General features: G+C 42.6%; 1 protein-coding gene across 1 annotated transcript in view; it reads right to left on the reverse strand.

The window, feature by feature from the left end:
* The window catches only part of SRRM1 (serine and arginine repetitive matrix 1), a gene marked incomplete in the record, with an annotated part of 1602281 nt that overhangs the window by 1306150 nt on the left and 276106 nt on the right, over positions 1-20025 (reverse strand). Inside the window, 1 exon segment of the mRNA XM_044083096.1 lies at positions 9808-9978. Within this exon segment, the coding sequence (XP_043939031.1) occupies positions 9808-9978 (171 nt within the window).

Consider the following 20025-nt stretch of genomic DNA (forward strand, 5'->3'; position numbering starts at 1 on the left):
GAAGCAGGGATGGGAATAGCCGCTGACTGTTGAGTAGGGCTATGCAGCATTTGGGCCAGTGCCTCGGACTTGAGAAGTCTACTCACCACCCTTGGTAAGTCATGGTCGGACAGCCTGGAGGACCGAGTGGAATGGGACCTATGGCTCCGCTCCGACAGAAGAGGTGATCCCGGGGCTGAGTGGATGGAGCCGATGGAAGGGGACCTTGACCTCTTGTTAGAAGGTGGCTCCGATAAAACTATCTGAGCCGACTTGAGTCTTGGCACCCTCGGCTCCGGCCGGAGCCGAGGTAACGGTTTGAGTCTTCGAAACATCGACTCCAGCCGGAGCCGATGTTGAAGCAGCCTTAATGCTCCCAGCGGACTGCTCTGAAGTTGGAGCAGACGGCCTGGAAGTCTTTGAAGGCTTCCCCGACACAGAATGGGTCGAGGGGCCTTCAGGCTTTAATAAGCCTCAAAGAATAAGTTTATTTTTGCGTTCCTGCAAGACTCTCAGGCTGAATGCATGGCAAACAGCACAGGAGTCCTGCAGGTGCAAAGGTCCCAGGCAATAAACACAAGAAGTGTGACCGTCTGTCAGAGACATTTTCTGACAGCACGAGTCACACTTCTTGAAGCCTGAGACCTTGGAGTCTTTAGACATCCCAGAAAAAGAGACTGTATACAAAAAGACACAGACACAACACACAGACACACCCTAAAAAGAAAAACCCAATCACACTGAATGACAAAGGGAAAAAGGGGAGTGGGCCAAAGGCCTAGAAGTTAAAAGGGAATAAAAAGGGAATAAAAACGAGGGAAGACCCGATTTAAATTAAAAGAATGCCCTGTACTATAAACTTGACTAAATAAAAAGGATAGGGGTAGATATTTGAAGGTTTTAACTAGAAAAAACTCACTAACCTGCCAGAGCCGGTAGAAGAAAGCACCTCGCAGCTAAGCGGCAAACGAGATCTGGGTAGTATATAGGGGCGCCTCGAGCCGGTGGAATTAGCTCTCGAGCTTTAGTATTGGACGAGTCGGAGCCGAGGATCGGCTCCGAACCCATCCAGCAAGAATGAAGGCGAGACTGACAACTTAACATCATTACTTTTGCAACTGGCCTGCAGCCAACGCCATTTTCTTTAGTTTTTCTTGCCCCAATGTCAGGTGCCCTCAAAAAGGTAGCAATATTTTATATAATATATATATATATATATATATATATATATATATATATATATATATTCATATACATGCATAAATATAAACTTTACCTTCATCTACAAGCAAATACACCACATAGATTGTAGAAGATAGTGAAGGAAAGATAAACTGTGGAATGACAGGGGGATGGCGGGAGGGTAACCTGGACTGCAACAGTGAATACACTCGAACATCTACATTTATGGTAACTGTACACAACTGTACTATGTTCTTCGTGTTTCACTGTTGCAGTCATTACATTTGGGTAGAATCCCAAAGCTATGGATGGGAGACTGGAGCTAAACAGCATTAGGGGTGGCTATAAGGCCCTGCAGAACTGCAGTGGCAAAGCCTGCCCAGGACTTAGAGAAGAGAGGCAGATGATAATGTTTTGTGAAGGTATGAACAGAACTCCAAGTAGCAGCCTCTAGAATGTCTTTGGTTGGTACTCCTCTGAGAAAGGCTGCTGAAGTAGCTGCAGCTCTGGTGGAATGAGACCCAATGCCCTTGGGCACAGGTTTACCATGGTGTAAGTAGCAGAAACGGATGCAGTGGCTTATCCACTTCGAAATAGTCTGCTTTGAGATAGCCTTTCCTTCTGATCCTGCAGCATATGAAACTAGTAATTGCTCAGTTTTTCTTAGAGCTTTAGTCCTGCTCAAGTAGAATCTTAGCTGTCTGTGTACGTCCAAGGAATGCAGAATTCTCTCCCCTTTGTTCTACGGATTTGGATAAAAAGTTGGCAGATGAACTGTTTGAATGCAAACCACTTGGCACCACAGGACCAGGAAGCAGGTACACAAAGGCTTTCAAAATAAGCAGTAGAAGAAATCAATCAGCTGCTAGGTCTCCAATAAGATCCTTTAATATGACAAGGCAAAGCTAAAATCACAGTCTCTTCCAAGCGCTTCTGTCATTTTGATTTAATGTTATGTTTAACATGATTATTCAGTTGCCAAGACATTTTTACAAAATGAATCATTTTTTAATGACAATAAGAATGTAGTTTAGAATTTGCCTTATATGGTGATTTTCCTTTTGGGAAAGATCCACGCGAAGTCATGTGATGACTGTGGAAGTATTTAATGCGAATGAACTTCCAGTTCATGTTTTTTGCCTTGAGAAAGCTCGCAAGTGGTCGAGTGAAAGCGCTTGGAAGAGACTGTGATTTTAACTTTGCCTTGTCATATTAAAGGATCTTATTGGAGACCTAGCAGCTGATTGATTTCTTCTACTGCTTATTTTGAAAGCCTTTGTGTACCTGCTTCCGGGTCCTGTGGTGCCAAGTGGTTTGCATTCATGGTTTGGTTTTGCTTCTAGTTTTGGTTTTTCTTAGATGAATTGTTTGGTTAAGAGCCACACTGGAAACCACCTTAGGCATAAAAGTAGGATTTGTCCTCGGACACCCTGTCTGAGTAAAATATGATAAAAGGCTCTACAGTCATGAGGGCCTGTAGCTCTGAAACACTTCTTGTTGAAGTAATTGCTAGTAGCAGAGATGTCTTCCATGATAAGAACTTTATATCAGCGGTAGCGGCTGGCTGAAATGGAGGCAGGGTGAGCATTTCCAACACATAACTGAGGTCCCATGCAGGTACTGGTGATCTTCTAGGTCTTAATTTTTTGGCTCCTCTAAGATTCTGCTTTAGTAAAGGATGAGAAAAGATTGGTGGCTCTGTATTGTAATGAGCCAAAATGGCAGAGGCATGGATTTTGACTGATGAGAAGGATAGGACTTTGTCAAGCATCTCAGTTAAGTACTGCAATATCGGAGGAATATGTGGTTCTGTTGTATCAGCTCCTTGTACTTGATTCCAAGCACAGAATCTCTTCCATTTGTCAGCATAAGATTTTCTAGTACTAGGCCTTCTGGCTTCCAAAATGATATCTATCACAACTATACTGAGAGGTGTCGTTGGTTTGATTACATGATTAGCCATGCTGCCAGGTTCAGAGCTTGCAGTTGATTGTGCAGGATCGGATTGTTTTGCTGGAACAGTAGTTGTGGTCTTTGAGGCAAGGTCCAAGCTGGGTATTGAGACAAGTTTCTTAGGACTGGGAACCAGTATTCGTGGGGCCAGTCCAGGCCAATTAATATTATCTTTGGCTTCTCTTGTCTGACTTTAAGGAGGACCTTCGGTAGAAGAGGCAGAGGAGGAAAGGTGTAAACTGACAGGTTTTTCCAACCAAGGATAGGGCGCCCACTTTCCATGCTTGTCTGTGATAAGTCCTTGTGCAGAATCTTTTCAATTGATAATTTTGAGGAGAGGCAAACAGATCTATGTCTGGGCTCCCCCATTTCTCTGTTATCATGCTGAATACTTGTGGATTTAGTTTCCACTCGTGAGGATCCATAAGGTTTCTGCTTAAATCGTCCGCCAATGTTTTGTTTTCCTGGCAGGAATTGAGCTTAAAGCAAGTCAAAGCTGTGTCCCACAGTGTCATGGCTAATCTGCAAAGGGGGTATGAGTGTGTGCTCCCTTGCTTGTTTATATACCACATGACCGTAGTGTTGTCGGTCTTTATCAGTAGTTGTCCTGGATGAAGTAAGTCCTTGAAGGCTGTTAGGGCATTTTGAACAGCTAGCATCTCTTTCTGGTTGACATGTAGATGCATTTGTTTTGGTGTCTATATACCGTGAATACATCTTCCTGCTATGTGTGCCTCCCAGGCATAATCTGATGAATCTGTTGTTAAGGTTTGGCTGGCAGGAGGTAGAGTGAAGGGCCATCCCATGTTTTGGTGACAGGCCTTTGCCCAGCATAGAAACGCCTGTTGCAGGCAGGGAATGAGAGGAATCATTGTTCCCAGACTATGTGAATGTTGACTCCATAAACTTTTTAGGTACCACTGAAGTTTCCTCATATGCAGTCTTGCACATGGAATTAGTAGGATGCATAATGCCATGAAGCCCAGAGCCTGCAGAATTTGTCTTGCAGAAGACTGGGTTTTTGTTGCCATCAGTTTGAAGTAAGTAGTCAGTTCCCTTGGTTTGTCTGGCGTGAGGTAAGCCATCTGGGCAGTTGTATTTAAGGTTGCACCCAGGAATGTTATCTTTTGAGAGGGTACCAGTTGTGATTTCTTTTCATTTATTGTGTAGCCTAGGCATGTTAGAAAGAGTGTCCTTGTTCTCTGCTTGAATGAGACAGTTGTCCAAGTAAGGATATATTTGTATACTTCTTTGTATGCAAAATGCAATTACTGGTGCCAGGCACTTTGTAAAGACCCCGGGCGCAGCAGATAAGCCAAAGGGCAGTGCAGAGAACTGGTAATGCATTAAGCCAGCCTTGAATCTGAGGTATCTTCTGCACGACTGTCTTATTGGGACATGCAGGCATGCCTCTTTTAGGTCTAAAGTCACCAGCCAAGCATTCTTGCCCAGCATGGGTAGAAGCTGCTGCAAAGTCAGCATTTTGAATTTTGGAATGTCCAGGTATGTGTTCAAAATCGATAAATCCAGTATTGGCTGCCAGGCCTGGTCCTTTCTGGGTACCAAGAACAGTCTTGAGTAAAAACCTTGTCCTTTTTCCTGTTCTGGTACTGGCTGAATGGCCCCCATATCCATGAGGGATGTAACCTGTTTCTGTGCCTCTGCCCATTGATTTTTTGGCAGATCTAGCCAACCATTTGCCATTGGCAGAGTGTGGAAATGGAATCTGTATCCCTGTGATATGATGTTTAGTACCCACTTGTCCTGGGTTACTAACTTCCAATTCTGAGCAAAAAGTGCTAATTTTCCCCCTATGGGTGCTGCCAAAAGAAAAGTGCTTGGTGTAGGCAGAGGGAAGTCATTGGGATTGCTTTCGGTAGGTTTGCGCTTTATCTCCTCCAGATTTGGAGGTGGATGTGCCCCCATTGCTTTGACCTGTATGAGTATTGCGCCTGGTATCTGGAACCCTTAGGGCGTCTGGATTTGCCCCTTTGAGCTCTGTCTGACACAGGAAAGGACCAATTTTTTGTACGCCAATGTCTACTTACTCTTGGTGGCTGCAATTGTAAGAAGTCATTTACAGTTTGCATAGACTTAGCTTTGTCTTACATTTTCTTTAAAACCTCTTCTGCCTTAATACCAAACAGAGAATCATGCTGTAAAGGTGCATCTAGCAATTTAGCATTAACATGATCAGGCAAATTTTATTCCTTTAAACCAGGCATGCCTCCTAGTCACAGATCCAGTAACTGCGGCCCTGCAGGAGGCCAATAAAAAATCAAAACCACATTGTAAAGTATGCTTTCCAAATTGTTCAGCTGCATGGAATAATTCCTGCAATTCTTTATTTTCTGCACATTCTGAAATCAACATCATTTTCTGTTTCAGCAATCCCATAACATGTTGTTGGTACTTAAGCATATGAAATTGACAGTTTAAGGTCCTGATTGGCAAGGTTGCAGATGTACAAACCTTTTTCCTCATCTGTCCAGTGACCTTGAATCTCTGTCAGAGGGGGTAGGATTTTTTGCTGTTGAGGCCTTAACTCCCTTTGCACCCTGTGAAATAGTTTCAGGATCAGCAAAAGGGTTTCTAAATAAAAATTTATGTGAGTCAGGGACTCTGTAATATCTGTCAGGCTTACTGGGAGCCGGAGGTAAGGAGTCAGGGGTCAAGCTTGATTCCGAAAACACATCATCCACAATGTCTAACACAGGGGGGAATGGCCAAAGGCTTGTGCTGAGGGAGCAGAAGGAAATCCCTGAGCCTCTTTTTTTAATTCTGAGAAGTCTTGACTCTCCCAGTGAAAATGTTCTCTCAAAGTATGCAAGGTTTCCCCAAATTAATAATCCTCAGGAGGAGATGCAGATGGAATAGACTCCTCAGCATCATAATCCTCATAGGGAGGTAAAGAATTCCTGATCAGAAGAGGAATCAGAAGAAAGAGAAACATGATCTGAAGATTCATAATCAGTATCTTGCCTAGGCCTCTTATCTGGAGGTGGATAGGTACCCCTGATCAAGGTAATAAGGTCTTCAGCCATTTTGATCATCTGTTTTTTTGGCATAGAGGCCTGTGCACGTGGCTCATGCGTCGTTTTTTTTAGTTTTAGAAGTTGCTTTTGTCTTTGATTTTGCAGCTGTCATCAGTTTGATATACAAATGTTGAGGTCTGAATACACCCTTAGAAGCCTGTGTCTGCTCAGCAGCTCCGGACCCATCCTAGGGAGATACATCCATCAGTCCAATACCTTGAGTATCTTGCGGCACGCCGGACTCCACATGGGTGTTGACAGAGACCCGTGAGCCGAAGGTAGCAGGTATCAGGGGCTGCGAAAGCACCTCTGAGTACCGGTGAACCAGCTTAGGAGAAGCTTTGTCATCGGTTTTGGATCTCGACTGCCTTTCTCTGTCCTTTTCTTTGCATTTTTTATGTACTCCGGTAGTCGGATTGCTATCAGACGACATTTCTGGGTAGTTAAATCCTTTTCCAAAATACTATGATGCAAAAATATACCGACGTTGAATACTGCGTTGGTTAAATCTAGCACAAAACCGACAGCCAGGCACGTTGTGATCAGGGCCTAGGCAAGGAATACAGTATAAATGGAAATCCTTATGAGGTATTTTACTTCCAACAAATAATACAATTATTAACTTTTTCTGACATTGGTAAAAAGCAAGAAAAAGGTTTCCGCAATGGGGTACTTAGCTTTAGTGAAGACTTCGGCTCTGAAACACGAAGAACATCGGGGGTCAAGCCTGGTTCCGCTGATGAGGGATGAGGGCAAAGTACCTGCTGTACTTGTTCAGGGGGGATGCAAAGAGGTCACAGCAAGGTTGGCCTCATTGGCAGAATACTTTATCAGTGCCTTTCACGTTCACAGACCACTTGTGAGGTAATAAAATGGACCTGTTCCACTTGTCTATTATAACACTGCATTGCCCAGAATGTGTGCTGCTATCAGAAATCGACTGGATGAGAACACCCACTGCCACACTCTCAGAAGTCCTCGACACAAACAGTAAGATCTGGTTCTTCTTGTTTGTTGATGCACCAAGAATACTGACATACTATCCATCTGAATCGCAATAGTCCCACAAGGAACAGAGTCTTAGAAGGTCTGCAACGCGAGGAGTACTGCTCTCATTTCTAGAACACTGATGTGTGTGTTGGCCTCTTCCATGGACCAGGTGCTTTGGACCGTCTTTCCCAGGAAGTGCCCCCCCTCCACCCAATTTGGGAAGCGTCTGTAGTCACTATGGCCTTGGGATGAGGGAGGATGAAGGGACAGCCTTGTAAAACCTGATCTGAATGAATCCAAAACAGATAATTTTAGCATGCTTGAGTTACTCTGATTGGGGTGCACAAAGGCTGGTGCAGAATGGACCACTGAGTCACTAGACTTCACTGATGAATTCTCATATGGTACCTTGCTAATGGAACTAGAACTATCACCGCAGACACTGATCCCAAGGCTTGGAGAATCAACCGAGCTGGTACAGAAGAATTTTATCTTTTTGACTTGGAAATGAACAGTCTGTATCCTTAGTAAGGGAAGGGGTGCTGTCACTGATGGCATACTGAACAAAGCCCCTATGAACTCTAATACTTGAGAAGGTTCTAGATGAGATTTGTTCTGGTTGATTGTAATTCCTAAGTGAGAGCACAAATGGAGTACATAATCTTGTGCTTTTATTAGTAGATGTCTAGTTGGAATGTTTATAAGCCAGTCATCCAAGTAAGGAAACACCCAGAATCCCTGAAGTCTCAAGTGAGCTGCTACTACTGCATGCATTTGATGAGCACCCTGGGGGCTATAGTGAGGCCAAAGGGCAGAGGTCTGAACTGGTAATGACCGGCTCCCAGCCTGAAGCGCAGGTTATCTTCTGGATCACTTGTTCATCTTTATGTGACAGTACACATCCTGAAGATCTACTGAGCACATCTAATAGTTCTTGTGCAGGAAGGGCAACATTGACACATGACTACCCGAAACTTTGCGTACTGAAGTGATTTATTCACCTGGTTTTCTTCTGCACTAAAACTAACCTCGAGTAGGTTCCAGATTTTGTCTGGTCTGAGGGGACCTCCTGGATGACTTTTTCTAGCCGCTTTTTTATTTTCTGTGCAGCATCTTTCCTCTAACTGGGTAGATCATCAATAATTTTGTTTACTGTTAAGGGGGGGGGGGGATTATATAACCTCTGGAAACAATTCTCTGCACCCATGCATATTTTGTAATCTCTAGTCAGGCTCTCTGGTGCAGGGATAGATGACCCCCAACTGTCTCCAGATGTGGAAAATTGGACCTCCTTTCAGGAACACTGGTAGGATCTTTTAGAGAAACTGTCCCTAGATCCTTGGTTCTGCAGGCCTTCTCTGCCATGCAGGTGGCATCTACCGTTAGGGCCCCCACCCCACCCCTGGGGAAACTATTTCCATGTGGATTCATGGAAAGGACCCTGGGATTTTCTGAACCACGTTTTTCGACCAACTCGGATTCCTAGGGAAGGTTCTTTGAGGAGTCAAAAAGCATACCCCACTGCAGACAGGGTCTTACCATCCTGCTCACACCTGGACAGTGTCTTTAACCATGAGGCCAAACAAAGAACTTCTGTCAAAGGAAGAATTGACGAAGGAGGACTTGAAAGTCTCCACAAAATTAAACAGGTTCATCCAGACAGGTCTCCTTTATGGAAAACCCTGAACCTGCCGCCCTTGAGGTACCTTCAGCTGCATGCGAAATAAGCCTCATGAACAAATCTGAAATGGATGGTTGGGCAGCCAACTGTGAGGCAACAGAGCTCTCTGCCTCAGAAGTAATGGTCCCAGAGAAGAATATGGAAAGTTCGTTAATTAAATTTTTGAGAGTGTTTACCGTTTTCCCCTAACATTATCCAGAGTAGACTAAACAGACAAAGCAGACTTCTAAGCTGTGTTCAGTCCCAATACAAAATAATCAACTTAAGAGGGAGTCTCTTGTAAGAAATATGGCACACACTCATATTTTCCGTTTATCCTAAGTAAGCTTGTCCAAGAAAAAAAATAATGAAATAGAGGAAAGGTCCCCATCAGGGTACTTATTTGCCAGAGTCTCTGATGCTGACCACAACATATAACTAAATGCGACTTTGACAGAATTATGCATACATATACTAACAACAATGTTCTGAGCTGCTGCACATCCATATGCCTCCTGTATGCTAGCACATCAGCATTCTAAGGATGTGGAAGAAACCTGAGCCAGATATCTTAGTGGACAAGTCCAATTAGTATGGTGTGCTGCAACAGTTACCTTATGAATAACATCCATATTTCCCCTGTTAACCTATACAGACACTGGTTACGCAACAGCAAGAGACAAGCTACCCTCTTCTAAAGGACCACCAACTCCAAGAAAATCCAGCCAGGTGATGATTACTGTTACACAGCAGAAAAAGAAATGTCATGAATTTTGCAACAGACGTCCTTCATTGGGGGGGTCACAAATAAATATCTACCAATGAAATCTCATTTGGCACAAGCCATTCATTTTAAACAGAATACCCATCTCTAAAATTCTGTTGCAGAATTTAACTTGTAATAATGCTAAACCTGACTGTTTGTTGTTGTTTGTTAGCATAAAGAACTCTAACAAATATGTACAAATTACTGTTCAATTTGTCAAACTAGGCTCTGAATACAAATACCTGTCGTTGTTTTATTTCTTCTTTCTTCTGTTCGAGGAAGGCAGAAGGAATTCCTGCAATATTCTCCTGTGCACTTAACAGCAATGGCCACAATTCACCCATAAACTCACGTGCATTCTTTCCATTCAGGAATCCAGTTAGATTAATTTGCATCGTTTTAGAATCTGGATTCTACCGAAACAAAGTGACAGGAAGATATACAGGTTACATCAAAATTACACAGCCTTACTACTATTTGTCTTTCACATGTAACAAAAACCTAAAGCAATGGTTAAACTGTAAATGCAGTACTCATACATATATATAAAAATAAAAAAATCTTACACAGATGTGCATCACTCTTTCCCAACCTATAAAAGTCCTGTGTGGCCTGTTAACCCAATGTAGACTTCAGATGCTTCCCTGATTTAGTTAGTTGTAATAAAGACTGAACAAAGCTATTAATGCAAATCTGTGAATACTTACGAACATACTACTTCTGAATATTTGCTATTAAATGCTGCTAAGCAATCTCCATTTTACCTACTTATCTAAGAATTCACATATACTAAAATTCATCATGAGACATCAGGTTACTTGAAGTGAAATCGACAAACAGCAAAACACGTAAAGTTCTGCTCAGGAAATTAAATGAAATAAAACAATTTCAGCATGCAATTATAGTACACCCATTCACGTTACCAAAGGGAATGTAACAACCAATGACATAGTCCTCAAAGGGTTAAGGGGTCACAAATGCCTCACACCATTTTTACTTTTACTTATTTATGTATTTATTTTGGTTCTGTTGCTGGAAGAGCAACCGAGTCCATAATACAAGCATGGTTCAACACCACAAATCAAGTACACAGTCCTGATGTCTTCCGTTTCTTCAGAGAACCTTGAGGTTTTGAAATCGCCAAGTCCCCTGTAGAGAAAGATGTTTCCTTGGCTTTCTTCCGTCTCCCTACTGCAACCCAATCAGCTTGAGTTTAATGTTATACCATTTATCTAAATTGCAAAAGACGAACAAGCAATAATGAGTACAAAACCACACAATAGAAATGTTACTTCTCAAAAATATATATCCACATATAATGCTAATTTGTCCTCATGAATCCTGTAATGTGGGGAGCTAAAATGAAACTACATTAGGTTTTATGTAATATACGTGTAAGCAACATGTTAAATCTACTCAAACACAAAGTACTACAGCAAAGCCTCATCTCAGTAGTAACTCCTACACAGCTAGGCTTGTCACACAGGGCCAATAACCCAGCATAAATATAACTACCTACAAAAAATAAGACAATGTATGCCTCATCTGTAGATTACTTTTAATAAAAGCTGAACTGTGCATTTACTTACTCAAATAACATGCAAGATAATTCCTCAAATTCATATTATGGGCACATTTTAAGCATTTCACATCTGACTTATTGTTTTTTATAACACTATATTAAATGTATACTGCATTTTACTTAATATAATACTGTTATTTTATTACTTTGGTATGGTTAAAACTGGAGAGTATATGGTGGCACTACAATAAAGACCTTTTATTATTTTTTATTTTTTAAAGCACTACCACATTGCTGCTTATGTTACCTGGTTGAAACTGCTGTTCCTCCATTCTAAATGGAGTTCCAGGCTGCTGGCAATACCTCCAATGATCATATACAGACAATACACCAGGCAGAGAATGGCCACCCAAGTTCCAGCAAGCTAGCTTAACCAATGGAGTTGTTAACTGCATTTTAGCTGCTGTAGTTAGTCCTGCTGTCTGGAATTGGCTAAACCTGAAAACTCATTTCAGCAAAGCAATTTAATCAGAAGCTTGTTAAAAGAACTCCGCAGACAGGTTAACACTCACCCTGTCAAAACAGGCCTTCAATCAAAAACAGGCCATCATGGTTACCAAAGTCAGCACATGCAAGTGCACGTTCGGCATGTAGTCACAATGAGAATTATTTCTGTTTATAAAATTTCCAATACCTGTGGGTCTCTGCAGAACTCATCTCATACTTTCCAAATCAAATGCCTACCTCCTTGGACTACTGTAAAGAGGTGTGCTTGCCAACACACTGTCAGGTGAAAATAAACACCTTCTTGGATTGGAGAGCTGGCATGCAGCAAAACTAATCTTGCGGTGGGGGAGGGGTACTAAGTATGTCCCTGGAAGAGGAAAAAAAGAGACAGGCTGCCCTGCCCAAAAAATACAGACAAAGGACTGCCTCCATGGTAGTGGGATGGAATTACAACTGATACCCAGCAGGCCAAGGTTTAACTAGCAGCCCTGGCACTGGTGAAGCCAGGCAGGGAAAGGGAAGACTGAAGGACATACCCACTCTCCTCTCCTCTCTGCCAGGGGGAGGGTTGGATTTGCATTCACTTTGGGACATACTAGGCAGTGCTGACTTAAGAGACTGGGAAGCTCTCTAATTCATGCCATGGGGATGGGATGGAACAGAGATACTTGGAGGAAACACCCATTACAAAAGTGAGGGGACCCAGCCTCTACCATCCCACTGTATGGCATCTCTAGGTCTACCTGGTTGTGTGTGTGATAAGGCTGTGGGAAACTAAAAGCAGAAAACCTTAAATCACTCCTGATGGCCCATCCCAGCTGAACCTCTTCCCCCATGATGCGGAACAAAGGGCAGACTTGCCATTGAGGGGGCTGATGATCGACTGACAGCAGGAACAGAGAGTGTGAAAAAATACTGACTAGTCAAATGCATTTTCGAAAGGTCCAAGAGTATTAGGATATCCAAGTTAGAATCTTTCCACTGAAATGATCTATGTGAGAAAAAGGACATCAAGTAGTACGCAAAGGAAAGATAAAACTAGTTTTAGACAGAAAGCCCTGAATGAATGCTCTACCAAGATAAACTCCACTTTCAGACTTGCAGTTCAAGCTAAAATTTAGTACAGAATAAGTGGCTTCAAAGCAAATGGCTGTTGGGAACATTTCTGAAAGAAGTACTACAGGAGCTCCTTTAGCGAAGTGCCCTTTAGTTGAAAGATTCTTCTAGATGAGACCAAAACAAAACAAATCTGACAGCTAGGTAGTTCTGCTGGCAGAGAGAGAGAGTCATGACCATGGTTCAGGCAACCTAAGTTGAGTTAGTGGCTTAGCTATCTACTGGAGCTGGTGGGGGGGGGGGGCTACAGAATGTACAGGGGGCTGTCCAATGTCAGAATCCCTTGGTGAAGGGATAGCAATGCTAGGATGGGCATAGGCAAGGCATTCAACCACTGGCCAATTAGGAGGTAGCAGTCACTGAAGGTACACCAAAGCACGCATTAGCACTGGAATGGCACAGTAGCCACCCTTCCCCACTGAAGTGGGGGGTTGCACATTCCCCATCTAAGACAAGGGGTTAGGGCCTACACCATATGCCCATACTAATGGGATATATACGTTTCCAGACAGCTCTTGTGACTGTGCTGGAGATGCACAGTAAGAAGGGAGCATATGGTCTCAAGTCCAATCAGGAGGAGAGCTGACAATAGGTGGACAAAGAGCACATGGGTTATAACTAAAGTATAATTTTCAGACAGCCTGTACAGAATTTAAACAATCCTGAGTATGAGCAAACTCCAAAGAAACAGTATGACCCTTATGCCAAAACAAAAATGCTCCCTCAGTACCATAAGTTGAGAAGGCGGAAGGCCTTGTAGCTATTAAAATCTGAAATCACTCAAAGACAAAATGAAGACAAGCGAGAAGTGAAGTTCTTCTAAAAGGGTGCAAAGTACAGTTTTGTACCTACCATAAATGTAGACGTTCGAGTGCTCATACAGCTGCAGTCATAACAGATGGGTTATCCTGCCGTCAGGCGGGTCCTCGGTCGGCTGAATTCCAAAGTCTAGGTCCGGCGTCGGTTGTCGTCGCTTCTTCCCGGACGTCACTGCGGCAGGGGTATAAAAGAGCCAGCCGATGCAATCTTCTTCAGTTTTTCTTTCCCCAGATGTCAGGTGCCCCCAGAAGGAAGGCAAAACATAAGCTTATGTAATCATGCAATATAGAATAATCAAAAAACAGTAGTTGCAAGCAAATATACCATAAAAGAATACCCCAAATAGGTTGTATGAGAAGGTGCTTGTCATAAGGCCTGTCCTAAGAGGGGATGGAGAGAGGGAAACCTGGACTGCAGCTGTATGAGCACTCTAACATCTACATTTATGGTAGGTACAAAACTGTACTATGTTCATCGTGCATACAGCTGCAGTCATAACAGATGGGTAGAATCCCAAAGCTAAGTAGGGGTGGCAGGCACTAAGTGGAACTAGGAGGAGCAAGGATGCCCTGCAAGACAGCTGTGGCAAATCCCACTCTAGATTTAGAATGAAGTGGAAGGTGATAGTGTTTGGAGAAAGTGTGCAAACTCCAAGTGGCTGCTTCCAAAATGTCCTTGGTAGGAACCCCCCTGAGGAAAGCTGCAGAGGTAGCTGTGGCCCTTGTGGAGTGGGATCTGATGCTTGAAGGCACAGCTTTTCCATGAAATGAGTAACAAAAGCGTATGCAGTGGGCTATCCATTTTGAGATTGTCTGTTTGGAGATAGCCTTTCCTTGAGCACCTGTAGCACAGGACACAAAGAGTTGCTCGGATTTCCTGAATGGCTTTGTCCTGTCCAAATAATAATGAAGTTGCCTGTGAATGTCCAAGGAATGCAGTAGTCTTTCCCCTTTGTTTTGTGGGTTAGGGTGAAAGGTAGGTAAGTGGATAGTCTGATTCAAGGCTACACTGGACACCACCTTTGGCATAAAGGTAGGGTTGGTTCGTAAGGAAACTCTGCCCTGATGGAAAATGATGAAAGGTTGCACAGCCATGAGGGCCTGTAGTTCCGAAACCCTGCGTGCTGAGGTAATAGCCAGAAGGAAGGCTGTTTTCCATGACAAGTATTGCAGTTCTGTTGAAGCAGCTGGCTCAAATGGAGGAAGGGTCAGCTTTTCCAATATGAAGTTGAGGTCCCAAGCAGGGACTGGTGGTTTCCTTGGGGGTTTTATATTCTTTGCCCCTCTGAGGAACTGTCTTAAGAGAGGATGAGAGAATAAAGGAGGATCTGTGTTGTACTGTGCAGAAATGGCTGAAGCGTGGATTTTGATGGAGGAGAAGGAAAGTCCACTGTTTAACATCTCAGCTAGGTACTGTAAAATTTGAGGTAAATTTATTACCCAAGGATTCTGGCCCTTTTTCTGATTCCAGGCACAAAATCGTTTCCATTTGGCGGAGTAGGCTTTTCTAGTAGAAGGTCTTCTGGCCTCCAAGATGACATCCTGCACCTCCTTGGAGAGGAGGGTCTGTTGGGAAATCAAGGGATTCTCCATGCAGCTAGATTTAGGGTTTTGAGCTGGCTGTGAAGAGTTTTGAAGTTGTGCTGGGACAACAGAAGAGGCACTAGAGGTAGGATCCATGGTGGGGAATGCATCAGGCTCTTCAGGAGCGGATACCAGTGTTGTCTTGGCCAATCTGGAGCAATGAGAATAATTTTCGGCCTCTCTGCTCTGGCTTTTAATAGAACTTTGGGCAGCAGAGGGAGAGGCGGAAAGGCATAGACTGTCAATGTTGTCCAATTGAAAGAAAGTGCGTCCACTTTCCAGGCCTGTGGATGATAGGTCCCTGAACAAAATTTTTTCAATTGGTAATTTCTGTGGGTAGCAAAGAGATCTATATCTGGCTGTCCCCATGCCCGAGTTATCTTTGCGAAAACTTGAGGATGCAACTTCCATTCGTGTGGATCTGTCATATTTCTGCTTACGCTGTCTGCCAGTGTGTTTTCCTTCCCTGGCAGGAATTGTACCTGAAGTTGGATTTGCAATTCCAGAGCTGTGTTCCATAGGGTCATGGCTAGTCTGCACAGGGGGTATGAATGAGTTCTCCCCTGTTTATGTACCACATCACTGTGGTGTTGTCTGTCCTTATCAATTAGCTGGCCTGGATGCAGGTCTTTGAAGGCCATAATAGCATTTTGCACTGCTAGCATTTCCTTTTGGTTGATGTGTAGGTGCTTCTCTTTTTGGGACCATTTTCCCTGAATGCACTGATCTGTCATGTGTGCCCCCCAGTCGTAGTCCGTGGCGTCTGTTGTGATGATATGAGTTGCTTGAGGTATGCAGAAAGGGAGACCTATGTTTCTTTGGCATGCTTGAGCCCACCACAGAAATTCCTTTTGAAGACATGGAATGAGTGGTATAATTGTTTCCAAACTGTGGCTGTGTTGAGACCATAAGTTTAGGTACCATTGAAGTTTCCTCATATGCAGCTTTGCACATGGGATCAGAAGGATGCAAGATGCCATGAATCCCAGAGCCTGCAGGATTTTCCTTGCAGTCAGCCTGGTGAAGGTTGCCATTTTGCTGAAGTATTGAGATGGTTGCCCTTGTTTGTCTGGCGTGAGGTAGGCCATCTGGGTGTTTGTATTCAAGCTGGCACCCAGGAAAATTATTTTTTGAGAGGGTATTAGTTTTGATTTCTTTTTGTTGACTGTGTATCCCAGAAAGTTCAACAGTTTTATTACAAACGCCAGGTGTTTCAGAAGTATGTCCTTGCTGTCCGCTTGGATCAGGCAGTCGTCCAGATATGGGTATATTTGTATTCCTTGAAGTCTGCAGAAGGCAATTACTGATGCCAGGCATTTCATAAACACTCTGGGCGCAGTAGATAAGCCAAAGGGCAATGCAGAGAATTGATAATGGGTTGAAACTGCAAGAAATCTGATCTTCTGCAATCTTGTCCGATAGGGACATGCAGGTATGCCTCCGTGAGGTCCAATGTTACCAGCCAAGACTCCTTGCCCAGCATGGGAAGAAGCTGCTGTAATGTGAGCATCTTGAGTTTTGGTACCTGCAAATATGTGTTTAGGATGGATAGGTCTAAAATAGGCCTCCAATCTTTGTCTTTCCTTGGTACCAGGAATAGTCTGGAATAAAACCCTTGACCTTGTTCTTTTGCAGGTACCTCTTGAATAGCTTTCATGTCCATGAGAGCTGAAATTTGTTTTTGTGCCTCTGCCCTTTGATTTTGTGGCAGGTTTGGCATGCCTTTCATTTTTGGAAGGGCGTGAAAGTGGAATCTGTAGCCTCTGTCTATAATGTCCAGAATATATTTGTCTTTTGTGACAATATAAAGTGTCCACATGCAGGTAGAGACAACAGCCTGAAATATCCACAGTCTCTGTCACTTCAATTACGAATTCCAATTCCAGTAAGGTATAAAAAGTTATTTATTCAGCTAGCAAAAGTTAGCGCTTTCACCAAAAAGGCTCTCTCAAACTACAAAGCTGCCATTGAAACACATCATTTAAATATATAAAAGACAAAGCTGATAGGTTCAAAGTTAATTAATTAAACATGCTAAATACTGCATCATTGATTCATTTAAAATGATATACATTCATTTACACATGCATAGAATCACAATCCACATTAAAACATTTAAAAACATACAGTACCCTAAATATATAAAGAATATATAGAAAAAAACATATAAAGAATATATAAAAAATATATAAAAAACATGTGATAAATAAAACTAATGCCTAAAAAGTCTTCTCTTTTTTAGAAGTGGTTTCACTTGTGTTTTATCATTTAGTCCAGGCTTCTTATCTGCTCTCAGCCTGACTATCCATCTAAGCTCAGCCTCTTGTAAATGAGCATCTACATCCCCACCTCTAATATCTGATAGGACATGTTGCATGACATTAAAAACAAAATAATGTTCAGCACCCATACTTTTAACATGTTTCGCAAGTGCGTTATGTTCGGACCCTATCCTAATACTGTAAACATGTTCCCTGATGCGCTCCCTAAGCTGTCTGCACATCTTACCTACATAGAAAGACGTGCATGAGACGCACCGGGCTACATACACCACATTTGTAGTTGTACAGAATGTATTGGTCCTAAATTCATAGACTATCCCAGTAATGGGGTGTGTAAAGGTCAAACCTAAATCCACATACTTGCATTGATTGCATTTACCACATGGCTGAGTGTTAAAACTACCATTCCTTATATTCAACATCCTGTGAACCGATCTATCACAGAGTTTGTTCTTAATATTCTGTTTGTTCTTATATGTAAAACTGGGATCCTGTCCCACTACACCGGATAACTCTTCATCCAACTTCAAAACGTCCCAGTGTTTCCTCACTACCCCTCTAATGATATTAACATCCCTGGTGAAATACATAGGGATCCTAAGAGGTTCTGTTTTACCAGTAGAACTGACAGGGTTAACACCCTTCCAATCAGAAAAATAGGGTTTAGCCAAACCTTCTCTTAGAGAGTTAACTAACTCAATATTCCTCTCCACATCCCTTGTGGCGTACTGTCTTTCCAAAAGCCTATTTTTGAGGGCAGACATCTCCAGAGAATAATCCATTGTACTAGGGTTTAAACGTGAAGCCCTCATGGACTGCCCTTTCATTATGTTTTCAAAAACATACCTTGGATGCATACTCCGCCGATGTAACAGAGTGTTCCTAAAACATGGCTTTCTATGTATGGAAGTATTCAATAGGCCATTATAGCAAGTCTATTAATACTAACATCTAAAAATGAAATACTTGACTTGGAATAATTCACTGTAAACTTAAGAAAATCTGTAAGACCATTAAGCTCATCCACAAACTGGATCAGGGATGCCTCACTACCTTTCCAAATTAGGAAGAGGTCATCTACAAATCATCTATAATAGCCTACATTCTCACTAAAACCAGCCATGAGAAACAGTGATTCCACTTCCCAGTCAGCCATAACCAAATTGGCGTAGCTATTGGCACAAGATGTGCCCATAGCTACGCCATCCTTTTGTACAAAGATTTTGTCGTCGAAGACAAAAACATTATTTTCCAAGACTATCTCCATGAACAAGGCAATAATGTCTATGAATTCTTCATCAAAGTCAGAATTCCTCTTTATATAGCGTTGTAACCTCAGTACACCTTCAGTATTGGGAATGACTGTAAATAAACTTACCACATCTAGTGTTACAAGTATGTAAAATTCCTGATCATCCAAAGTAGCCATATATTCATATAGGTCAACTAAAAATTGTTTGCTATCCCTTAATGTATACATATTGGAATCAACCAAGGGTCTAAGGTAAAATTCCAATAAGATGGAAAAGGGTTCAGTCAGCCATCCCTGTCCTGCAACAATAGGTCGCAATGGTGGATCAATCAAGGACTTATGAACCTTAGGCAGTCCTTTTATTTCTGGTAGGCGTGGATTACTAACTTTTAAATACCTCAACAATGTATCTGGTAAAAGCTGATTCTGGTGCAAATCCTCAAGTGTATCATAAACTTGGAAAACTTTAATTCCTACTTCATTGAGACTAATAATATTATAAAATTCAGTGTTACTAAGCATTAGATTCATACTACATACATACTTGTCTGTATCCATAACCACTATCGGTCCCCCCTTATCTGCTGGTCTGATAACTATTGACTCCTCATTTCTAAGATCATTCAAAGCCTTCCTTTGTAGGTACGTTAAGTTATACTTCTTAGACCTAGATCCATACTTCTTCTTCTCACAGTAATACTTATATAAATCATCTTCAACCAATTTAGAAAAAGTATCCAGCAGGGGGTGCAGCACAGGCATGTATAAACTATTAGGGCGAAACTTCCCTAAATCATCACTAACTGCTGTTCCATCATAAGCTCCAAAATCCAATTTCAACTGTGCTTTCCTAACAAATATCTTGATATCCAATATAGAATCTGTGACATCACTGTCACAGGTAGGTATGTAACTCAGGCCTTTATTCAGTACTTCTTCTTCATATGTACTCAACAATCTATCAGACAAATTAACTACTTCTTCTTCTTCTTCTTTCGGCTTTTTCCCGGTTAGGGGTCGCCACAGCGGATCACCTTGTCCGCACATTGATTGGCAGTGGAGTTTTACGGTGTCGAGTTGCCAGCCTGGCGCCCAACCTTCCACAGAAGGCACACTCACATGCACACCTAGGGCCAATTTACAGTGTCCAATCCACCTGCAGCATGTCTTTGGGATGTGGGAGGAAACCGGAGCATCCGGAGGAAACCCACGCGACAACAGGGAGGACATGCAGACTCCGCACAGAAGGCACCCCAGCCGAGGATCGAACCGGAGAACCTCTTGCTGTGAGGCGGCAATGCTAACCACTGCACCACCGTGGCCACCCCAGACAAATTAACTACTAACGATCCCCTACTTTTCCCCACATCTTCTTCAAG

This window comes from Protopterus annectens, chromosome 1.part1, assembly GCF_019279795.1.
Source record: "Protopterus annectens isolate FY-2018-M chromosome 1.part1, PAN1.0, whole genome shotgun sequence".
In the NCBI taxonomy this organism is placed as follows: domain Eukaryota; kingdom Metazoa; phylum Chordata; order Ceratodontiformes; family Protopteridae; genus Protopterus; species Protopterus annectens.